Source organism: Macadamia integrifolia, chromosome 5 (assembly GCF_013358625.1).
Source record: "Macadamia integrifolia cultivar HAES 741 chromosome 5, SCU_Mint_v3, whole genome shotgun sequence".
In the NCBI taxonomy this organism is placed as follows: domain Eukaryota; kingdom Viridiplantae; phylum Streptophyta; class Magnoliopsida; order Proteales; family Proteaceae; genus Macadamia; species Macadamia integrifolia.
In genome coordinates, this window is record NC_056561.1 from 43,589,554 (window position 1) to 43,611,582 (window position 22,029).

The window sequence follows — 22,029 nt, forward strand, 5'->3', positions numbered from 1 at the left end:
AAAAAAAAAAGAAAAAAAAGAAAAAGGAAAAGAGATGTGATTTTTATATCACCAATGCCATTTAGGAGACATTCATATACTTCATTCACTGAGGCACAGAACTCTGTAAGCTTACATGTTAGTACAAGATGATGCAATATCAGTACTCCTTTTACAAGAACAATAATTCATAATTATCAGTCAAAAGATCAATATCCGGATTAAAGGCTGCAACAGCTAGTGCAAGGCAAGCTCCAAGAGATTCTCCAACAAGATAAATTGGTCTATTTGGTGAACGAGAATGCTCTGACTTACCTGGATTAGACAGTATCAGTGTAAGATCAATATCGGAATTAAGGGCTGCAACAGCTAGTGCAAGGCAAGCTCCAAGAGATTCTCCAACAAGATAAATTGGTCTATTTGGTGAACGAGAATGCTCTGACTTACCTGGATTAGACAGTATCAGTGTAAGATCAATATCGGAATTAAGGGCTGCAACAGCTAGTGCAAGGCAAGCTCCAAGAGATTCTCCAACAAGATAAATTGGTCTATTTGGTGAACGAGAATGCTCTGACTTAACTGTCTTCTCAATGAGTTGTACCAGTTCTGATAGCAAAAAGATAATGAAGAAATTCAATTACAAAAGGAAAATATTAATAACAAATCTAAACATTTTACTTAGAAAGGCAAAAATAATTAAAATTTTCCTCTTGTACCAGTGTAAGAAAAGACTACCTAATTCCTAATAACTAACTCAATCATCCTATTTATAGGTTTTTCATGAAATAGCAACTACAAACATGAAAGTAAATTCAACGGGCATTTTTCTCAACTGAGCTTTTGGAAAACCAAGGAACTGAATTTTCATTTTTAAGGTAAACTGCAATGAAAGAATTTCTGAAAGTAAATTCATCGGGCATTTCCTCAACTGAGCTTTGGAAAACCAAGGGACATAATTTTCAATTTTAAGGTAAACTGCAATGAAAGGATACAAATACCGCCACACTCATAGTTTCTGTAGGAAATAAATGTGTGTGTGTGAAACAGAGAGAGAGAGAGAGAGAGAGAGAGAGACCTGTAAATGGTGTTCGATTCATCACGGGTATATGCAAGCACCATATATCAAAAATCCTTCATCCAAAGCATAAAAAAACCATACATTAGGCAAGAATGATAATGCTATGAGGTAGAACACTTCATCTCATGGTATTGCATCAACTCTATCCCCATCAATTGCTTTGAAGACATGCAGATCAAGGTATCTTCTAATCTAATCAACAGAATAGATGCACCACAGTAGCAATGATAATTCTGAAAAATGGTATTTCACATATAGAAATCTGAATATAATTCCGTTTACATAATTTTCCTGCAGAATACTTACTTCCCTAGTCTTTGGTGGTGCAAAATGAGTCCTAGTCCAACACCATCAATTCCTGCAAAACAGTGAATGGGGAATGATAGAGATTAAATTAATTTTCATATTTTAGTAGGCAGCAGATTATCTCAAGCATGAAATAATCTTGCAAGATATAGTCTCTCCTGTGAAAGTGTGAATTCAAGTAAAAGATAAGGCACCCAATGGCAAATAGAAATAAAAATGCAAATGACTGTCAACTGGGATTTCTCATACTATATTATCATAAATTATGGGGCTGTTGATTAGCGAAGGTAAAAGCTCAGACTACCAGTGCAAAGATGCAGGTTCAAGTCTGCACGTGCTAAAAATGCCAAAGGCTTGGACTGACTACAGTAAACTGCTCCCAGGAACCTGTGAAAGCATGACTTGCACCAGATTGCAGCCATTTTAACCATAACTTGATATGCTTCCATTAATCCTGAGGTTTTCCCATATTAATCAGGTTCTTTAGAAGTGAGTGTCAAAACTCAAAAGAGAGTGCTCAATAGAATTAAAAAAATGCAACATGTGGAGTGGAATAGCCAGAAAGGACTAATATATACAAGGTGACTGATCCAAGGAAGCAAACACAAAATCCCAAATGAAAAATTGTGGAAAATATTTATGAGAGCCTGAACTGAAAACCAAATTGATTTCTATCTTTCCCTGTACAGAAAATTAATACAACTCACAAGCCCAAATACAAGTTGAAGAACAGCATCAACAGGCATATAAGGAAATTATCATTTGACCAAAATAGCTACAATCAACTAGCAAGAAAGAATATTTTCCCTAAAAATAAAGGTAAATAATTCTCAGACACCTGACCTTGGAAGCCATAAGCATCCTTAAGTGAACAGTGCTCCCATTGAAGCACCTGCAACTCATTTTGTAGTAGTTGCTGGCTCCATCAAAGAACTTTATTGAAGTTAACGTGGACATCGACTTGCAGGGAGATCCAGTGACTCCTTGGCACATCCGGACTAACATCACTCATTGCAGCTACTAATGAGTTCCTTAACTATAAACTACTCCCCAAGACGTCCAGCATGATCAGCCTATGGTCTTAGCCACCACGCAGCTATGGACTGTATCTCGTTTAGATTGGTTTCTTGTATCAATTCCCCCCCCCCCCCCCCCCAACTCCTTTCTTCAATTTCTTCTATTGCCAATGATGAACGATAACATTCAGTTACTCCCATTTCTTTTTAAAGGTAGATTGATAAAATTCTGTTCCAAAAACACCAAAATGCATTGCGGTGCACCAACTCACTATTCTTACCATAAACCGAAACTCCATTTGATGGTTGATACCTCTTCTATTTCCGATCAAGCATTTATTTTAGTCACGAATGATAACCTCCTCAGAGTTCCCAGCGTCACAATATTCACAACTCAATTCCAAAAGCATCAACGACCCATTATCCCAAATCCCAATCTTCCGTCAAAACCAAGAAGAACTAGGCACAGGAGCGGGAGATGAATTCGTGCGCAGTGTGTATGGCGCTCGATCTTTGTAACCAAAAGGAACAAGCAAACTTGTTGGTTGATATCCCACCGACCTCCGGCCCACAAGTACAGAAACATTTTCTAGGTCAGAGATTTTAAGAGGGTTACTGAAAATTGGATCAGAGGGTTTCATCATCAAGCCCAGAAATGAAACCATTTCAACAGTTCTGAAATTGTTTTTGGAACCCCTCCGCCGGGCCCCAACCCCTCTGTTCTATTGGGTTGCAAGGGCAGGAACTTGCGCTTCTGGTTACGATAAATGAATCAACGGTGCCATCGTTCTCGATGCAATTCAAGCTTCTAATGCAGGAAGCAGCCCCTTGTAAGCATGGGTTCGGCTTCCACCGTGAAGAAACTGTAGAAAATGACGGCAGATCAACCATGGCCGATACTTACTTGTAGAAAACGTCTCAGGGATTTTTTTTTTTTTTTTTTTTGGGATATATTTATTCCTTCAAGCCCGATTTGTTTGATGGAGTGGTATGGTTGTTACAATTATCTCACACCGACAAGTTTTGAGTTGCTTGTTTAACAGGGTGGGATGGTTGTATTAGGGTTTTTTTTTTTTTAAGATGGTATTAGTGGGTTAAGTTGCGGGTTTACGATGTGTAATGCAACCTTCATTATTTTTAGCAGGGCCTACCCCAGCGCTCGTTGTGTATGTCCCTTTCTTTCCTTATAAGTAAAAAAAGTCTGAAAAGCATAACATACATTAAACATTTTATCAAAAACATAGACATTAAATATTTCAACAACACTACAAGGACCAAACATTGTGATCGTCCCATCATTCAACAATGGATGAAGGAGTACTTTATCTATACTTTATAAAAGGGAAAAATTTTGTTTTAAAGGCATTAAAACAAATACTAAAACTTAAAAATTGTCTAGATTTCTACTTTTGGTTTGGAGGGTGTCATTTCACCCCTTTTATCATTCTATGTTTGGATGTAAGGATCACATTTTGTTTTTAGGCTTTTTGGAGCCTTCTCTCATTCCTCATAAGTCATTGTCACGTTTTTTAAAATCAAAAACTTCAAAGAGGAAATTTAATGCTACCGATCCTTCTATCATTTATATCTTTTCCAGTTGTTCACATATCTTTTTTTTTTTTTTTAGTGTGGCCCTTGAAGCTTTGAAAAGTTGCTAGACCTACATGGTTCGTTGGTTAAGAATCTAGTGATTATGTGACAATATGGTAACGTGGTCAAACACAGGATATTATAGAATAGAATTGAAAATAAAAAATACTTTTTCAAATCTAATTGGCCATATAATATTACCTCATATAATTACTTATATTGATATTTTATATCCTAAACCAATATTAGAGGATAAAATCTTTTTTTTTTTTGATGAAAAATAAAATCTTATATTTAAAAGGACAAAGAAAAGCTTCACATAATTAATGAGGAGAGAGGGAGGTAAGATGCGAAGGGGAAGAGAAACTCTGCCAAGGCATACTTTTGTTTCTTATAATTATTATTATTATTTTTTTGGTTATTCTATTTCTTTATAATTATATGTCAGCGTAGGATAAGAGTATGCATCAAATTTTTTTCTAATAAATATATAAGAAAATGATTTTCGTTTTGGAAAAGGGGGTGCTTACTCGCTGTCCCTACACTAAACACAACAAAACACAAAGGGGCAAAATGTTTACCTTCACCCCCTCATAAAGTGTAAAATGATACTTCTGTTAATGTTTCCTCCCACATTTTCATTGATATCCTACTTATGTAGGAAGGAGACATGCATACTCGCCCACATAAGATATTTTTATTAATTATACATCGAGTTTAAAGAATTCTCTCATGAAGAATGGTATCCTCAGAAGTAAGTTAATGATGATATAGGAGAATAATTAAGTGTAAATCTATCTAAAAAAAAAATTGATCAAAATTGAAACAAAAACAGCCCCATTCAATCCGATACGATCAATCCCCGATACTGTTTTTTAAAATCATATCCAATCGCCATATCTCTTGCTGCCTGAGGAAAAGTATTTTCTAATTTTTTTTGGAGGCTTATCTTCGAAAATACGGTGAGGGGATCGTGGCAATTGGCAAAGACCTTTTTTTTTTTTTAAGGCAAAGACTGACTGTAACTGACTTATCTTCTCAATGGACCTAACGTTCCTCTCCAGTCTCCACCTTGGGTTGTGGGACCCACGCGACCACGACAACCCAAAACCAGAGACCAATGGTCGACTTGTCGTTTCTCTCCCCTGCTCCTCGACGTTTATGCCATTTGTTCTGCCTTGGTTTTGAGTTTTGACGCAGACGAAGAGGATCGGGAGAAAGGGAAACAAACTTAAACTCAAATATGGGGCTTTAATGGTTAAATCTAAATCTGAATCTGAAAATTTGTTCTGAGTACGAGCAAAGCAATTCACATACCTGGCAAGAAGAACAGGAGAGGGGAGTTGTCCAATCGAGAAGCACACTCCAGAGGCGAAAACCAACGAGGAGGTGGGGCTCTTCCATCTCCGTCCCACTTCCTGCTTATTAGATCCTTCGTCCCTTCCAAGTAATCCTCTATGCTCAACCGCCGTTCCTTCTCTATCTCGTTGTCCAAAGGCATCTTGGTTACTCCAATTTCAGATTTGTAATTCTTTTTCTTCTTATCCACACTCCCTAATACGCTCCTCCCGTTGTCTGAGACGCCTGAATCCGAAGAAGAGGAGTAGTCTGATTCTGAGAGAGAGTTGGGATCTTTCTCCACTGACGACTCCGTGATTGATGCCTCCGCCCGTATCCTTATCGCTTTGCGTTTCCCGGCGACTGACGACGAGAGCTTCGGGCGACGAAGAGAAACCGGGGAAGACACATATAGATTATTACTACTAGTACTCACTTGGATGAGATTTACTCCTACGGCCACCATGATCTCACAGAAATTAAACGATCCAACCTACAGCTTCTCTGTTTTCTTTTTTTAATTTCTATACAATTCTTTCTTGATATGTGTCTATCCCGCCTGAATTCCGACTCCCGAGTCCTGACTTTGGTGAGACTGGGATATAGAGACAAAATCCTCTCTGTCCCTCTTTCCCCTCTCTCTCTCTCTCTCTCTCTCTCTCTCTCTCTCTCTGCGTCTCTGTGGCTAGTGGCTTCTCATTTTGTGTTTCTGAATCCGCGTTCGTAGGTCTCCTCCGGAATTTCTTGCCTTCCTCCGTATAAATACTTGCGTGCACCCTTAGTCCCTTACACCTTTCTTTTTTGAAAAAAAAAAAAACTTACTTGTGTCTCTTTTTCTCTTCCTCCTTTCAAATGACCCGCCTGCCCTCCCACGTCCCCAGTGGTGCCATTTGCTAACTCACGACATACGAGCGGTGTGATTTTCCATCTCCCAAGGAAAAGGCTGGCATACTGTTGATGTATTATAAATTAGTGGGAAGTCAATGGGGGCAAACATGAAAGCATCAGTAGGGGCAAATTTTTTGCTTTTCATGAGAGATAAGTTGATCATTTTACTCCTTTGTATTTAGTGCAAGGCCACATTATCCTTTAGGTTTCTTTTCCTCATAATTGAGGGCAAGACATAGGGGGTATATGCACCCAAAAGGGGTACAATGGTCATTTTGTATCTCTATGTTTGTGTCCAAGGGCCACTCCTGGATTAGAAAAAAAAATTGCCCATAATAATAAGGGTAAAAGATTGATGTTTGGTCACATGACTGCTACAAGCATATATAGGGGCATAAATATGGATGAAATTTTTTGTTTCATGAGGAGTGCAACACTAATTTTGTGCTTTCTTATGTCTGGAAGCAATTAGAGCCCCACAACCAAGCAATATTTTATTTCCCTAATAACAATAATTATAATAATAAATAATAATAACTATAAATGAAATTTTTTATTTCATGTGGAGGATGGTAGGGCAGTATCGATATCAATACTTTTTACATAGTTGGCAAAGGTCACATGGACCCGAATATCCCTTCTCCAAATCCGACAAATTCTCAATTCTGCTTTTTAAAATTTCAACTATCAATTCTTATTTCTACAGCTAATCAGCTGCTATCTTTGAACTAATGATATTTAATTTGAAAAAGGACAAGGACAAGGAAAGGGCCATACGTAAGCGTAACAACAACAGTTTAACAGTAACAGTGAACAGGTAAACAGCCAAAATAGCCGGGAGCCTGGCTGGGACCTGGAAACCTGGGGTGGTGGTGCATGAGGTAAACCCAGAATCAGGATACTGGATCCTGGTCGGTCTTGGTCAATTATTGATCTTATTAGATCGGATTTGAATCAATAAATCTGGAATCGGCCCAAATTATCCTAATTCTAGATTTTGGACAATAATTAATAGATCCCGGACGGCCGAAATCCGAATTGAGCTCCACACGTGTGAAAAGCTTGTGCGTACAGAAGAATGGAGAATTCACGCTTCCCCTCGGTTGACCGAAAATTCAGAAGCCAGTCAGAGTCATTTGGGCATCAATATCAAAGGTATTTTCACTCAGAAGGGGTGGATGATAGTTTCAAATGTCCTTGTGTCCAAGTATGGAGGGATTCAGATCCACTCTATGGCGTAACATAGTGTCTGACATATAATCAACGTCTAAAATCGTTTTGGATTACGTGTGATTATCTTGGATTTCATGTCAAGGTATTTCTGATCGTTAGATACACACTCAACACCATGTTACGCCATAAAGGAGTTGATTACAATATAGAGGGATCACTCAACTAAATAATGAGTTAGTTTTTTATTTTTAGGCCCCATTTATTTATCAGAGGGGAAAATTTTGTGAAGTGAGTAGTGTTATCAATTCGGCCGAATAATTCGCTAATTATTCGGCTGAATCGAATTTTTTCGAATTTTATCAAAAATTCTGACCGAATCCGAATTAAAAATAAAATTCTTTAAAATTCCCGATTTTTTCAAAAGTGAATATAAAACGCGAATAATTCGGACCGAATCCGAATTAAACCGAATTATTCGGTTCACTTAAATAGTATTTAAAAAAAAACCCAAAAAAAAAAAAAAAAAAAAAACTCAATAAGCTTTTTTGACCGAATCCTTAAATTAATCAACCGAATTATTCAGAATAATTCTCCACCTGAATAATTCCCGAATCCGAATTTGCTAACTATGGTGAGTCACATATATTGAGGGTTAGATTGACAAAGAAAGAAAATAATGGAATAATTAATTTTTTAGGGATCCACCTCTATGGGAAAGAGAGGAAAAGATGTAATAGAATTCAATGGAAAAGAGAAAAAATAGGAGGATGAAAGAGATAGACACAAAATCATTTTTATTGCATTAGATGACCATCTTGTAAGTTTTCCACTCAACAAACAAACAATCAAGATTTTTGGTATTTTGAGGAAAAGTTTCTCATCCTCCTACCTCTTTTTCCATCAAACAAATTGAGCCTTAAAATATGAGGAGAGGGTTTCTTATGATGATAGTGTGCCGAGAATCTACACTATACTAATGGTTGCTTTGAGAAAATATGTTTCATATGAAATCCACATATTTAAGGAGTAGAAGAGAGAAAATAATAAATAAAAAAAAAAGGGAGAGAGAACGTTATCTATTTGTGTCCTCTATGTCCAAACACAATGCCCTATTTTCACGGGGATACGGGTGTATTTCCATAGCCCCAGAAAACATGATACTATGTTTAGGTGTAGAGAATGCAGACATGTAACATTCTTCCTCCCATAAATAATTGAAGAAAATTGCACTTTGACATCCTGAAGAATTTTTTTCCCCAAAATATTTTCAAAGAACTTCCTTGTAGCCAAGCTTGAGGATCCCATCCAATTATTTATGTTTTATGAGATATGGGAAAAGGCTGGGCACACCGTTCACGTGCCGCAAGCTAGTGCCCCATGTATCCATCTCTTTCATTCCGCCTTTGAAATGTCCCATGCCCTTCCATATTTTATTTTACTAAAAAATATTATATATCAGTAGAAGTTTACTCCACTAGTATATAAAGTATGTGAGGGATAGATATACTGCCCCCGGGTGGCATCAATGGGACTTTGGGACAAGGTTTCATGGGTATTGAAATTCCAATTGCTAATGCGTGAGTCAATGAGGAGGCACACATAGGTATCAACTAGGGGTGGGTTTCATTGAATTTCAATAGGTATGAGGGTGCCCCTTTGCACCCTCTGTCCATATGGCTAGGAATAAGGGTGTCAATTCCTAAACCGAACCGGTAAAACCAGCCGGACCAAACGGATAAGAACAAGGATCGAACCGAACCGAAGTCTTATTGGTTCGGTTCGGTTTGGAGTTGTAACCCCAAAACCAAACCCAACTGCACCGAAAACCGGATGAACCCGAAACCAAACCAAAACCGGCTCAAAACCCGAACCGAAACTGAAACCAAACCGGTAAGAAATCGAAACACTCCAAAATTCATTAAAAAAATCAAAATTTGCATAGTTTTGTATACATTTGTATGGAAAGTCGAATCCAAACTGGACCAAAAACCAAAACCAACCCGGTTACAAATCGATTTAAGAAACCGAAGACAAATCGAAACCAAACCGCACCGAAATCGAAACCAAACCGAAACTGGAATTTCCTTATTGGTTCGGTTTCGGTTTCAGCTTTCCCACACCGAAACCGACTCAACCCGGACTGAAACTAAGCCGGACTGACCGATTGACACCCCTAGTTGGATACTTGGATTTTCATACTTTTACTGCCTTATTTGGTTGATCTTTTTCCACCATAATTCAGTAATAGTTGTGTTTTAATTATATTTGTCCACTAAATATTGGTATACACTATACAGGCTCACAATGTGAAAAATAAATAAGGAAATCCTATGAACAGGTCCATACCGGCCCAAAGGGGTAAGGCGAAGGATGAGTTTCAAAGGATAAAGTCAAACCCACCCAAACTCCAAAGGATGAGGCCCGTGTTCATTTTTTTTTCAATTATCTGTCAGTTTCCTAATGGCTTCATACCGGTTTAAAAAACCGATCCAAACCAAAATGAACCTGATAAATCCAAAACGGTACCAACCCGAACCCGAACCCAAACTGCATCGAAATCGACACCGGACCGAAATCGATAAATCCTTAATGGGGCGGTTTCGGTTAATTCCAAAGTCACACCGAAACCGCACCAACCTGGACCGTTGACACCCCTAGCTAGGAACATCCTTTTGCCTCTTAAAATATAATATTAACTTCTTTATACCAACGGGGTTGGTAGCCTAATGGTGAAAATGCCCTCAACCCATCACCGCTCAATGTTTGTTGTTCAGGGGCTATGATCACTACCATGGAGCACCTTTTTTCTTTCAAAAAAAAAAAACAAACAACGCAATATGATTGGAAATGCACTGTGAATTCAAAGGAGATATCCATGCTCAAATTGCGCATGTTACAGTCAGGGACAATCCAATTCCATGATTTGCACAAGTTGGCATTGCCATCCAAAATCTTCATTCGTGATGGTTACCATCACCCAAGTGACAGACAAACAAATACGAGAGAACCTTAGCAGAGGAGTAGAATACATGGTAATACACATTGATGGTAGAGAAAGTACTGTGGATCAGTATTTACACAGGATATGAGTAGCTCATCCTCAGAACCCATTCTGACTGTTGATTTCAACATCTGAAGCTTCACTAGCCTTGGCAAATCGACCATTCACTCGCTTCCGAGTATCAGCCCTCACCTTCCTCGACTGATAGCGGATGTGCTTATCATATCTATACATAGTTCCCAACATCACAATTAGAAAAGAAATCATTTAAAGACATTAATTTAAAGCAATGCCGGAAAGTCAAGAATATGAAAGAGGCAGAAACATGCCTTCGGGTTTTCTTTTTCTCCTTGTACCGTAACATGGCATTGCCCCTATTCTTTGCCAGCAACTCCATGTCGACCTCCATTGTTGCTGCTGGCGTGGTTTCATCTCTACGGATGGGCTGTTGCACAAAATGGGCATCTTTAGATCTGCCACTGGCTTTACGTTTAGTCACAGTTAAAACTTGATGATCCCCTTACCGTAGCTATATTATTGCTTTCAGATGTTGTTGCCCCCTGGCTTGCAGCAGGGTTGTTTGAGTTGTTCTGCAACATGCAAATAAGAGAAATACTCATCAGCCACCTGGGAAGTTAAGCAGAACCATAACCTAGTCCCAAAACAAACAATACAAAGACCGCATTCCTCTCCAACCCCACACATATGATGCTATAATGATGCAAGTTTCCCATCCACCAGAGATGAAACGTCTATTAATTTGGATACCATCTAGCACCCGTTGGAGCTTTATACTCAAATGCAATTAGTTCCAATGAATTAATTCCTACCAATGACCATCAGAATGGCTTACAATTTGTGATGGGAACTCCTCATGTGCAGTAGAAGAGCAATTCATCTGGTAAATGTCTTTTAGAACTTTCATGGTTTCCGAGCGAGAATCCTTCATAAGGTCATTATAACTACTGACCACAAAACCTGCATTGCTTGTATCATATCCCACATCTAATGGGCCAGACGCCACATGAACCCTTGATCTTCCTAAATTAAAATCCCAAATCTGCAAGAAAAATGGTAATTTTGATCACAGCAAGAAGATTTATTAAAGAAAGAAAAGGTCTTCAGAAGAGACAAACCATAAACGAATATGAAAAAAGAGGAAAGCAACCTAGCCAGTATCATGAAAACCAAAGCTGCCAACTTTCCTACTCAGGAAAAAGCTACACAAATACTGTTTCACTACATAAAAAGAAAGAAAAAAGGAAGAAGAAACCTCATATGCTCAAGTTTATTCTCAAGTACTGCAGATTACCTTATTGTCCAAACATCAAATTCTCAACCTTTCACGAAACAAAACAAGAAGAAGGTAACCACCCACTTCAATAATTAAATGAACTGTAAGGACTTGCTTTCCCTACAATCAAAATTAACTGAAGGAGATTATTTCCTGATCAAAATTTCAGTACAAAAGAACCAAATAAGCCCTTCAAAAACTTTCACTTGCCTCACAAAGCTGCAACACCATTCAAACTGACCGATAAATCTAAATCCCAGTGCACGTTTTAAAGTCTCCAAGCCTTCAGGTGAACAAATTCAGAGGCTTAGAGAAGGAAAAAAAAAAAAAAATGAGATCACATGGAATCAATCTACAGAGCAGAGCAACCCAGTGCACGAGGCTCCTGCTACTGCAATCATAGTTCATAAAATAAGATGATCTACAGACAAAAACTCACTTTGTCACTTTTCAATATTTACATAAGAAGGAACATTCAAACTGATGCTCAGTATAAACATAATGGAGAAACAGTCAAGAATAAGACCGTCAATTTCATGCGATTAGTCAACAGTCAATTTTCCCGGTTAATTCCATTACCTACCAACAGTATGTCACATTTTTTTGGGGGAGGGGTTTTCCATGCCTCCATGGGCTCTATCATCTCTCACGAGAGAGGTCTAATTTAGAAGAAAAACAATCACTATACCAACTCCTAAAAATCTACCCGAAAGATGTTAAAATAGACAGCAAACATGCAAACTTGAAGGACAGAATACAGAAGGAAGTCATATACGCTGTCAAGACCATTCAACCCATTAACATACCAAAATGTCACAAGATGTAGAATCAGTGCTTTTTGAGATTTAATCTGGTTGAACTGAGGTGCGTTCATTAATGATTTACATATTCAAAATGTTAAAAAAGAAAGCTACCTAAATAAAAAAGAATTGGGACTTGGGTGCAACTCATCCTTAAAAGCGAGCCCCTTTAAGGAGAGGGTGCCCAAGTACCTATGAGCCACATTGGAGGTAAGATAATTGCTTCAGTGTAGAACCCCAACAATCTCCCCCTCTATGTGGGCGCACATGTGGGAACTGAGATCTTTCCCAATGGATTTTCTCCTGTGAGGAGGTGGGGGGAGGATTGGTGTATTACTGTCTTCAAATCCTAGATTGATAAATCCCAGAAGTACAAAGAATTATTCTATCAAAGCAGAAAATGCGGAATCGAAACTCAAAAGATATCACAGGAATACTGAAACAGAGAGAGACAGACGGGAAAGTGAACAAACCTGACAGGACTGTTCGGGAGGGTTATCCCCCAGAATATTATCTTCAATGAAACCGTCGTTCTCTTTCAGATTCATACTCTCTGAAAGCATAGAAGTGTATGGTGCTTGGTGATGCAACGACATGTTCTCATTCATAACCCAGTCAGGCTCTGTGTGCAAATCAAGACCTTCCACGTTCCCCTGTTGCGCAGTAGTCTTACGAGGCGTCCCTGGGCGCAAGTCGTCAGGAAGGTCTCGCCTGAGCAATTCTACCAACTGCCTAAGAATCACTACCTTCCGCTTTCCGTGGCCGCAACTCTGCTGCTGCTTAGACGTGGCTGGGGGCATATAGGCGCTTGGAACGTCAGGGTACATCTGAGACTTGTGATTGGGTACCACCAGTTCCTGAAGAGTAGTAGCTGCAGCGGATTCCGAATTGTAAGCCAAGGGATCTACGAACACAATCGAATCCAAAGAAGACCAATCTGAGAACACAACCATATGTTCACCCGGTGGCGGCGTCTTGGGGCGCAGAGGTTTCTTATCGTCGCTGAGGTCCAAACCCCAGATGGAAGCAAGTTCGAGGGGTGATGGGCAGCCAGAGAATCCCTCCAGCGGACTACGCTCGTGGGAAGTGGAGACAGAGCAGTTGCCGTGGGCGTCCCAGTCGCACTCCTGGCAGAGCACGAGATTGTCAGTGGAGCAGCGCACGGAAGCAAGCTCGGAACAACAGTTATCGCAGATCTGAGACCGCAGGTGCTTATGGGACAGAGCGTTAGCCGAGTGGACATGCTTGTCGCAAAACAAACAGAGCTTGGCAGAATCAGCTCTACAGTACAAGACCGCGATCTCTTCGCTGCAGAAATCGCAGGGGATCCTTTCAGCACTACCAACTGATTTAGGGTTATTCTCCATTGTTATAAACACTTTCACCGAATCTCAATACTCAGAAAGACGTGGAAATCCTAACCAAATGGATAGAAACCATGAACCTTAAAAGGTTAAAACTAAAGAGTCCTTAACAGGTGTGTCCTCAACGATAGATGTGAAGTGTAAACTGTGATGAGAAGCAGGTCTCCGTTTCCCTCTCTCTCCCCCCATCGATGTCCGAAGGAAGAGTGAAAACACCCAACTCTGAGCAACAACTATTCGAGGAAGGGAGGAAGGGAGAGCTACCGAACTGGGTCCTCTGGTTTGGTTCTTCCTTCTCTCTCTATATTCACATTTCCTTCGTCTCCACAGTCGCGACTCGCGCACATGGGAAGCATGGGAGGAGGAGCTACAGAGTTACCTGGTAGAGAGAGAGAGAGAGAGAGAGAGGGAATGAAGAGAGGACCCCACAGAGACAGATAGAGAGAGATGGGATTAATTTTAATTGTTAATAGGACAAAGACACTTTTTGGATTTAATGCAAGAGAAACGGAGAGCTAAGATCAGGCGGGCCCAAGGCTACCTTGGAATCCAAGAAATGAAAATAAAAGATGGATCATGGATCTGGGACTCTCTTACACTTAAACCGGTAACCCAAAATACTTAATTTTTGAAATTACCTAAACCCTAAAAAGTCATCCCACTACTCAAACCATAGAGTATAATACATTAATCCTCAACGTATATTAAATGTAAATAAATTATTATATTAGAGTTTAAAGAATTAGAATTAAATTAATTGGATCAAAATCAAAATCAAGTTCCATATATAATGGGTTTTTTTTAGGTATCAAGCTGATTTTAACCAAATTCGAATCGACTCTCGAATCAAAATTAATTAATTAGACTCTATATGGATCCCAAATTAAAGTTTAATAACCTTGGTTGAGATGGTCTTAGTCTATATTCATGTTATGCAGGTGAAGGTACATTGCAACTGAATTCAAACCACTTGATAATCAATCCTGGTTTGGAGTTTTGAAGTAGTTGGTAATGGCTGGTTAAATCGGGTCGGACTTTAGGGTTAGACGCAAATATCCGTTTCATTTCCTCTATCTTTTACAACGCCAATAATAGAAACAAAGGATGGGGGTCGTGTTTGGCGTTTGGAGCATAGAGAAAAAGACAAGTCCTCACCAAAATTTCAACGAACAGCATAAGTGCTATAACGAGGGGGTCCATTTCTCAATGCCTAAATAGAATAAACTATAAAAGGGCACTGATCAATTATCGATCATAGATAAGGGCATGAGGACTAAGACCTTATCCAATATCAAAAGCACTATTTTGGATTCTTGAATGAGTGCTGATATCCTACTCCGAGATATGATGTGAAGATCATGCATGTTAAGCTATTGAATAATTGAGAGTGAGAGTGGGAGAGAGAGAGAGGTAACAATTTTTAATGTATGATAGAGACATTGGATTTATATCCTCTTTAATTCTTAATTGTGCAATTCTTGCGTAATTCTTTCTTTGTGCACATGTAATATTTGTATATTTTCAGAAGTTTATGGCATTTGAAGGACTAAGATGGATTTGAATTTTAAAAAACTTCACAACCATTGAATTTTGAAAATGTAAAAGTGTTGCGTGCATAGAGAGAACTGAAGAAGAATTGCCCGATTAAGAATTGGAGAAAATCTTGATCCATAATAAAGAGGGTGGGTGAAGGAGGAGGAGTGCATCATAAAAAAGATAAAAATTGGGAGAAAATTAACAATGTTATTAATATTATTTGAACCATAGTTGGAAAATCACATTTCAAAACTTGGTGAATCGGATGAGTCTTTTCTTTAATTTTTTTTTTTTCTCCTACTTTCAGTATTAGAACATCCTAAGGCCTCCATTGAACATTATCATACCATCTCAAATGACTTTCTTCATTTATCTTGGAGATTGGACATTGTAATACTAATAAAAGGAGCCTAAAGGAAGAATAAGAGAAAAGATTTAAGCTTTAGGCTATGGAGCTCTCCTTTAACTTTATTTATGCTTTAGGCACCACAAGAATCTTCTTTGTGGTGATTTAGAATAGCAGGTCCTCCAAGCAAGTGTGTGGTCATATCTACAACAACATTATTTCTTACTCTTCTATCAAGGGTTCAAGGAATCTAGATTGATAGATCCCGATCTTGGTCAATTCAAAATGGTATTTTTAGGGTTTTTTTTTTTTTTGCCAATTCAAACCAATTCTTCTCGATTTGGACATCAATACCGAGTGCTCAAACCTTGCTGCTTCCATCTCTCAAGAAATAATTGAGCATCAGATTCAATCATTTAACCATAAAAAAAAAAAAAAAAATTGAAAATTAAGAAATTTATGAAAAATAAAAATAAAATCAAAACACTGATATATTATATGGTTTATATAATTAATTTTAATTCAATAACTTGGACGTCCGACCAAAATAACAACAACAACTTGTGCCATTCTTATCATCCACTACACATGTATTAATCCACCACAAACCCAATTACGTATATAGATGCCATCCCCCAAGAATTGAAAACAACATCAAGTGCAACAAGGCCGTGGACCTTTTACTTTTGAAAAATGACATGGAGCCTCATGGCTAAGCCAAATGGATATATATAGGATTACGATTGTAGTTGACTTTGATCAAAATTATTTTGTGAATATTAAACAACTAGCTAATGAAATAATTTTTTTTTTAATTTTTAGCTTACGGGATCCATCTTGCGGGCATCATAGTAAGATGAAAATACTCAAAAAGACAAAATTAAGCAAGTTAACACCTAGGACATTGAAGAGAGAGAGAGAAAGAGAGGTTATCTTTTTGTATAGTTAGAAATCAAAAGGTTAAATAAAAAAATGTGACCAACCCAAAATATTTTTTTACAAAAAATATAGTAACCTAGCTAATTCAGTTCAAATTAATTATAGACTCGAGAACTCTTACCGAATGGCAAGATATGAGACATGAACATCTACTATTTGAGAATTTCAAATGATTACTTAATGCCTTGTTACTCTTGTACTAATTTAGAATTTTCTTTTTTTGGGCGAAAAAAAATATATTATAGATAAAAAAAGAGAAAAATATACAACTATGAAAGTCAAATCAGTTAACCAAGGAAAGTCTTCTAACCAAAAGAAACCAGTTCACTTAAAGAGAGACGAAACCAAGCCCTAAGAATAAGACCGGAAAAACTAAGCAATTGATGATGAATGGTTGCATGCAAGGAATTCGAATTACAAAGATATTTAAAGGCTTACATAATGATGGAACAATAAGATCATTTACATACCTCTCTGTTTTTCATAGAAGTCACTCACTTGTCTCCATGATGGACAAAGAAAAGCAGGTCTAGCATGAAAAATAAGAGCCGATCTGCTTAGCCATAGGACAACTCCCTATGAGCCACACAAGAAGGGGAGAGGTGGCATGGTGTTGTGGGGTAGGGTGGGGGATAGGTCAAATGTATTAATTAGGTGAAGAAGAAAGACCTCTTCACCCCTTAATTAAGAGGACATAGGCAAGTCATCCTTGGCTATCGAACGCAGCTCTTATCTTCATGTAAGACCTCTCTTCCTCTCATCTCTCACTTCCAATTTCACTTTCTTCAATTCCTTCACTGCACTCCAATGGCAATGGCAATGGTAATGCATGGAATTAAAGTGTATTTATAGGCTTTTGATTTTAGGAGTGATAAGAAAGATGTAATGAGTCATGGCCGACTTTTATGGGGACCCGGCCCATGCATGAGATGAGGGACTCGATCGAATATATTCTCTTTTTTGATGTAATTAAGAGAAGAACCAACTTACGTGTTGACCTGTTAGTATCTCAACGTACCCACCTAAGCTACCTCGCTCTGTTTCCAATGGATCGATCGAGCCACTCTCCATCTCTCCATATCCATCGAGAAGAAAGAAGAAAGAAGAAAGAAGAAAGAAGAAAGAAGACAAGACAGAGACGAAACTTATCTTTACCTCTTTCTAAGGGCTAGCTGTGGCGGTGTGGGAGAAGGAGAAAATTTCAGAGAAGAGGTTTGACCCTACTTGAAAGGGAATTGAAGTTGCAGAAGAAGAAGAAGGATCTATATGATTCCTCTGATCTGACTAAGAAAACATTTAAAATTTTGGTCACAAACCCAAGTTGGGTATGAGATCGAGTTCTTATCTATCTTTAAGGTAGAGGACCATGCATGTAGCATGAGACATTGACCCAAGTTCAAGTTGTTAGGTTTGTACATTCATCAGGAATTCCAGACTTAGAAAGTTCTGGTTGACAAAACAACCAACATGTCATATTATTATGCCAATCTTCTTCGTTAAAAAAGTTGGAGCCAACCATCCAACCAAACACTTTTATCTTTAAATTCCTTCACCGACTTGTCGCTCTTCTATCTTTAAATTCCTTACTACTGTGTTCCTTTTGGAATAACCAACATTGTCAACTCCATAACTCTAAAACTCTCTCTCTCTCTCTCTCTCTCGGAAAGATGATATACAAGTTGATTATCCAATAAGAATTCTCATTTTTTTTTAAATTTTATTTATTTATTTATTATTATTATTTTTTTTTTGTGATTTAGGCCTTAGCCTTATTGAGTGATTTGTAGATGATCATAGAATATCACCATCACCTGAATTTTGTAAGCATAAATGCAACAGGTGCTCGTCCCAATTGGACAGATATGTTATAATACAGTATTTAATCCAAAAAGTATTGTTCATTTTTCTCCAATGTAAGTCGTCGTGATTTATTTTGGGAGTCGTTCATACTAAGGTGTAATTTTATACTCTCGAAGGTCAGGATTCGTCTATATAATAATGCATCAGAATTTTTTTTACCCAAAAAAAAAAAAAAACAGGGAATACGTCAAAACACTGCTTATAGGGTGTCATCCCAAAATGCTTATAGGGTGTGATCTCAAAAGGAGGTGCAAGTTAAGGGTTTTGTAATATTTTCATCAAAGTAGTGGAAACTATGATTTACCACTCAGTCGTGGATATAACCCATTTTGGGTAAACCACCTAAATCATTATTATTGTTGTTGTTTTTTTTTTTTTTTGGCACCTTCATTTCTAAACACACCTAAAGTAAACACATAATCGGGGTAGATCATCTATTGTAAACACATCATTGACAATCATCATAATCTAAATACCCAATTACCTCTAGCTGATCATTATGATAACTCAACCTAAAACCTTTTGATTTGCTTTAAATATCTTGGGATCCTTTGCGAAACAAACCAATGATTTGGCCATGATTAATTAATTTGGAAACAACTGCTCATGCCAACTAAAAAAAGCTATGTTTGAACGTGTGCAAATCATGGTATACATTGGATTTCTTACGGTAGATGCAGAAGAATATAATTACTCATTTAACCTTTCCTTATTTTAATACAAAAATGTCATTTCCATCAAACAAATTATAATAATACGAGAGAAAATAGATAATACTTGTATATTAATAAATATAAACATATTATAATAAAAACCCTCTTACAATAAGCCTTTTTCAAATTATTGGTTTTTAGATACACATACACTTCTATAATTGTTAAGTCACTATGAGTGAAACATTAGTCATTATGATCACATTCAATATATATGAGGCCTTTTTATGGAAGGATTTCACAAACCTTATGCGTAATTGTGTACGACCATCAAAAGAATAGTTCTCAAGTCTCTCATAATTTGAGTGATTTTGACTTACACTTTTATACTTAAACCCATCACAATCCAATGATGTATATGTAACTACATAATGCATGATACGTGTGGTGTAGTCAAATCGAAAACCAAAAAGCAGTTCATATGGATGATCATCCACAAAACCAATTCATTAATCTAACCAATAGACTAAAAATAATGGTACCAATTAGTTAATTTTACAATATTTAATTTTATATTAAAAGATGACGTTTTCATTTGGAATTAGGCCAGTATGGTTTGGTACGATGGATACGTATGTATATTAGTATCGGTGACAACCAATACAATCACCGATACCTCTCTCTCTCTCTCTCTCTCTCTCTCTCTCTCTCTCTCTCTCTCTCTCTCCCGTCATTGTCTCTATTCCTCTGGAATAATTGGTACTTGCAGGTCCAACCCTCACCAATGGGTTGAAATCGTCTGCAATTTTGATCTCGTACAATTCCGTGCAATACCACCTTTAGGCGGTGACACGTGTATTGATACCAATACAATGGTCCAGATCTGCTACAACTAATAAAACATTAAATCAGTGAAGAGGCATTTAAATCAGATCTGGACCATTGCATTGGAATCAATACACTTGTCACCCCCTGAAGGTGGTATTGCACGGAATTTTACGAGATCGAAATTGCAGACGATTTTTTCCCCTCACCAATACATATATGTGCACGTCAAGCATACACTTATGGGTTAGTGATCCGATCCGATCTCACACATTTCTTCTACTTCTCTATGGGCCAGGGCTGCAGATCCATTGCAAAATAACCATTGGATTAGAATCTTCTTTCAATCTAACCAATTATTATCGAAGCATGAATCGGATGGTTCAAATCCATCGGATCTATAGTCGAATATTTGGATGAGAAAATTAAATCCTGGTTCTGGATCTGTTAAGGTCTTTCTACATTTTAACCTGTTGGCAGCCCTAGTGAATCCAATGCCTTGTGTATTGGCTTGCATCTTCTACTTAAAGATCATACATACGTTAGGAGGTCAGTGTATGGGTCAAATTTTGTCATATGAGTATGCATTTAGTGTATTCCTGCTCTTCCTATCATTCTTAAGCCCTTACCACTCTAGTGTGCATGAGTTGCAAAGTGTCAAATACCGTGCTTTTAGGATAGGATCGTTTATTGTGCAAGGAACTTTTTGCCAATTTAGAAAAAAAATTGTTGTATATTGGGGAAAACATTTTAAGAAACTTTTTTTAATTTTGAAATTACACTAATCGACAGTCTATGAATCCCATTAATCTAACAATTACAAATCTGGTAATTAGAACTAAGCAAATTTAATATTTGCATTATTTATAAATAGTCAACATGCCCAATAACAATGGAAGTTGCATAAAACACCCATAGACAGGTATCCAAAATGACTCTATACAATCTCATAGAAGAGAAGACAGAAAGGGAAGTGGGGAGGGGGATGAATTTGAACTACACTGCTGCCATCGACACCTTGTCTCCAACAACTCCTCTTGTATTGCCTGTAGAATGTACAACTTCAAGTAAGCACATCTTCATAGAGCCGAAGGGTGAGAAACATTATCTTGTAATCTTGTATTGTTTCCAAGTTTTGGTGATATTCAAACATGTATAATACAACCATTTACTTCATGTGGAAAGGTTCGTATTTTTAGGATTTTTTTGGCCTATTCAACTTGATTCTATTCAATTTGAATATCGATTGCGATTTCCCAAACCTTGCTTTTTTTCTCAGAAATAGTTGAGCTGATGATCAAGAATTGTGGAAACCCGTCAAAGTGAATACAAATTGTCTAATACAAATTACAATGAAAATAGAAATTTTCCTTACTAATGAGGGAGGTAGAATCCCCACATCGCTAGTGATGAGACTCTTATTTTATCACAAACTTCCACTTTCATTATTTGGGATTGAGACTACCCGTCTTTGGCATTCGAGGATATTGATGCAATGGTGAAAGAATCCACTAAAGAGAACCTCGGTCTTACAATGCTTTTATGGAGGGAATCACCTTTTGGTCCTTCAGTACTTAATATTTGGAGGGGAAAAAATTGAAATACAAGTCAACCCTGATAGTTATAAGTAGATGGATCAAAGTAACTCAGCATATTCAATCCTTAGTTCCATTCCGAGTGTGGGGTTTTGCACATCTTATGGCCCTAACACCTGCCATGTGGGAAATTAATTTATGAACAAGTAAGATAATCAAATGATGCAGGCCATATGGATAAATAAAGGTTTGAATTTGTTTCTTGGGTACTAATAGCTTTAAAATTTCAAACTCACTGAAAGAGGAAGCTTTTAAAAAAATATGAAAATTAAAAAATATATCAAAAATTAAAAAGAAAAGGTTTATATAATAATAATTATAATTATAATAATTAAAAAAAAAACACACATACACAATGTTACGGTCTTAGAAGATTCAACCTCATAAATCGGCTTACAAGGTGAGGGGATCCAAGATCATTTCAACCCACATCAATTCCCATAGGAAA

At 37.5% G+C, this 22,029-nt stretch overlaps 2 protein-coding genes across 7 annotated transcripts in view; both read right to left on the bottom strand.

Annotated features, from left to right (window-relative positions):
* The window catches only part of LOC122079401 (acyltransferase-like protein At3g26840, chloroplastic), an 18,154-nt gene extending 12,110 nt beyond the window's left edge, over nt 1–6,044 (bottom strand). Inside the window, exons 1-6 of one of the 5 annotated variants that reach the window (XM_042645832.1) lie at nt 5,287–6,044; nt 1,668–1,817; nt 1,364–1,415; nt 1,055–1,110; nt 532–585; nt 295–399 (exon numbers count right to left, since the gene is read on the bottom strand). In XM_042645832.1, coding sequence (XP_042501766.1) covers nt 295–399; nt 532–585; nt 1,055–1,110; nt 1,364–1,415; nt 1,668–1,817; nt 5,287–5,773 — 904 coding nt within the window. In that variant the 5' untranslated portion in view covers nt 5,774–6,044. Of the gene's footprint in view, nt 1–294; nt 586–1,054; nt 1,111–1,363; nt 1,416–1,667; nt 1,818–5,286 lie in introns of all 5 variants that reach the window. The other 4 variants (XM_042645831.1, XM_042645830.1, XM_042645835.1 and 1 more) reach the window with 4 other exon arrangements.
* A 4,162-nt stretch (nt 6,045–10,206) lies between these two features.
* On the bottom strand, nt 10,207–14,214 carry LOC122078465 (zinc finger protein CONSTANS-LIKE 14-like). Of its 2 annotated transcripts, XM_042644448.1 has the most exons (6): nt 13,425–14,214; nt 12,937–13,334; nt 11,223–11,429; nt 10,894–10,959; nt 10,699–10,814; nt 10,207–10,595 (listed from the first exon to the last, which is right to left on the bottom strand). In XM_042644448.1, the coding sequence occupies exons 1-6, from the start codon at nt 13,828–13,830 to the stop codon at nt 10,469–10,471; spliced, it is 1,320 nt and encodes a 439-aa protein (XP_042500382.1). In that variant the 5' UTR covers nt 13,831–14,214; the 3' UTR covers nt 10,207–10,468. The 2 variants fall into 2 exon arrangements, with proteins under 2 accessions (XP_042500382.1, XP_042500381.1); XM_042644447.1 differs by having other exon boundaries at nt 12,937–14,213.
* Between the last annotated feature and the right edge of the window lie 7,815 nt (nt 14,215–22,029).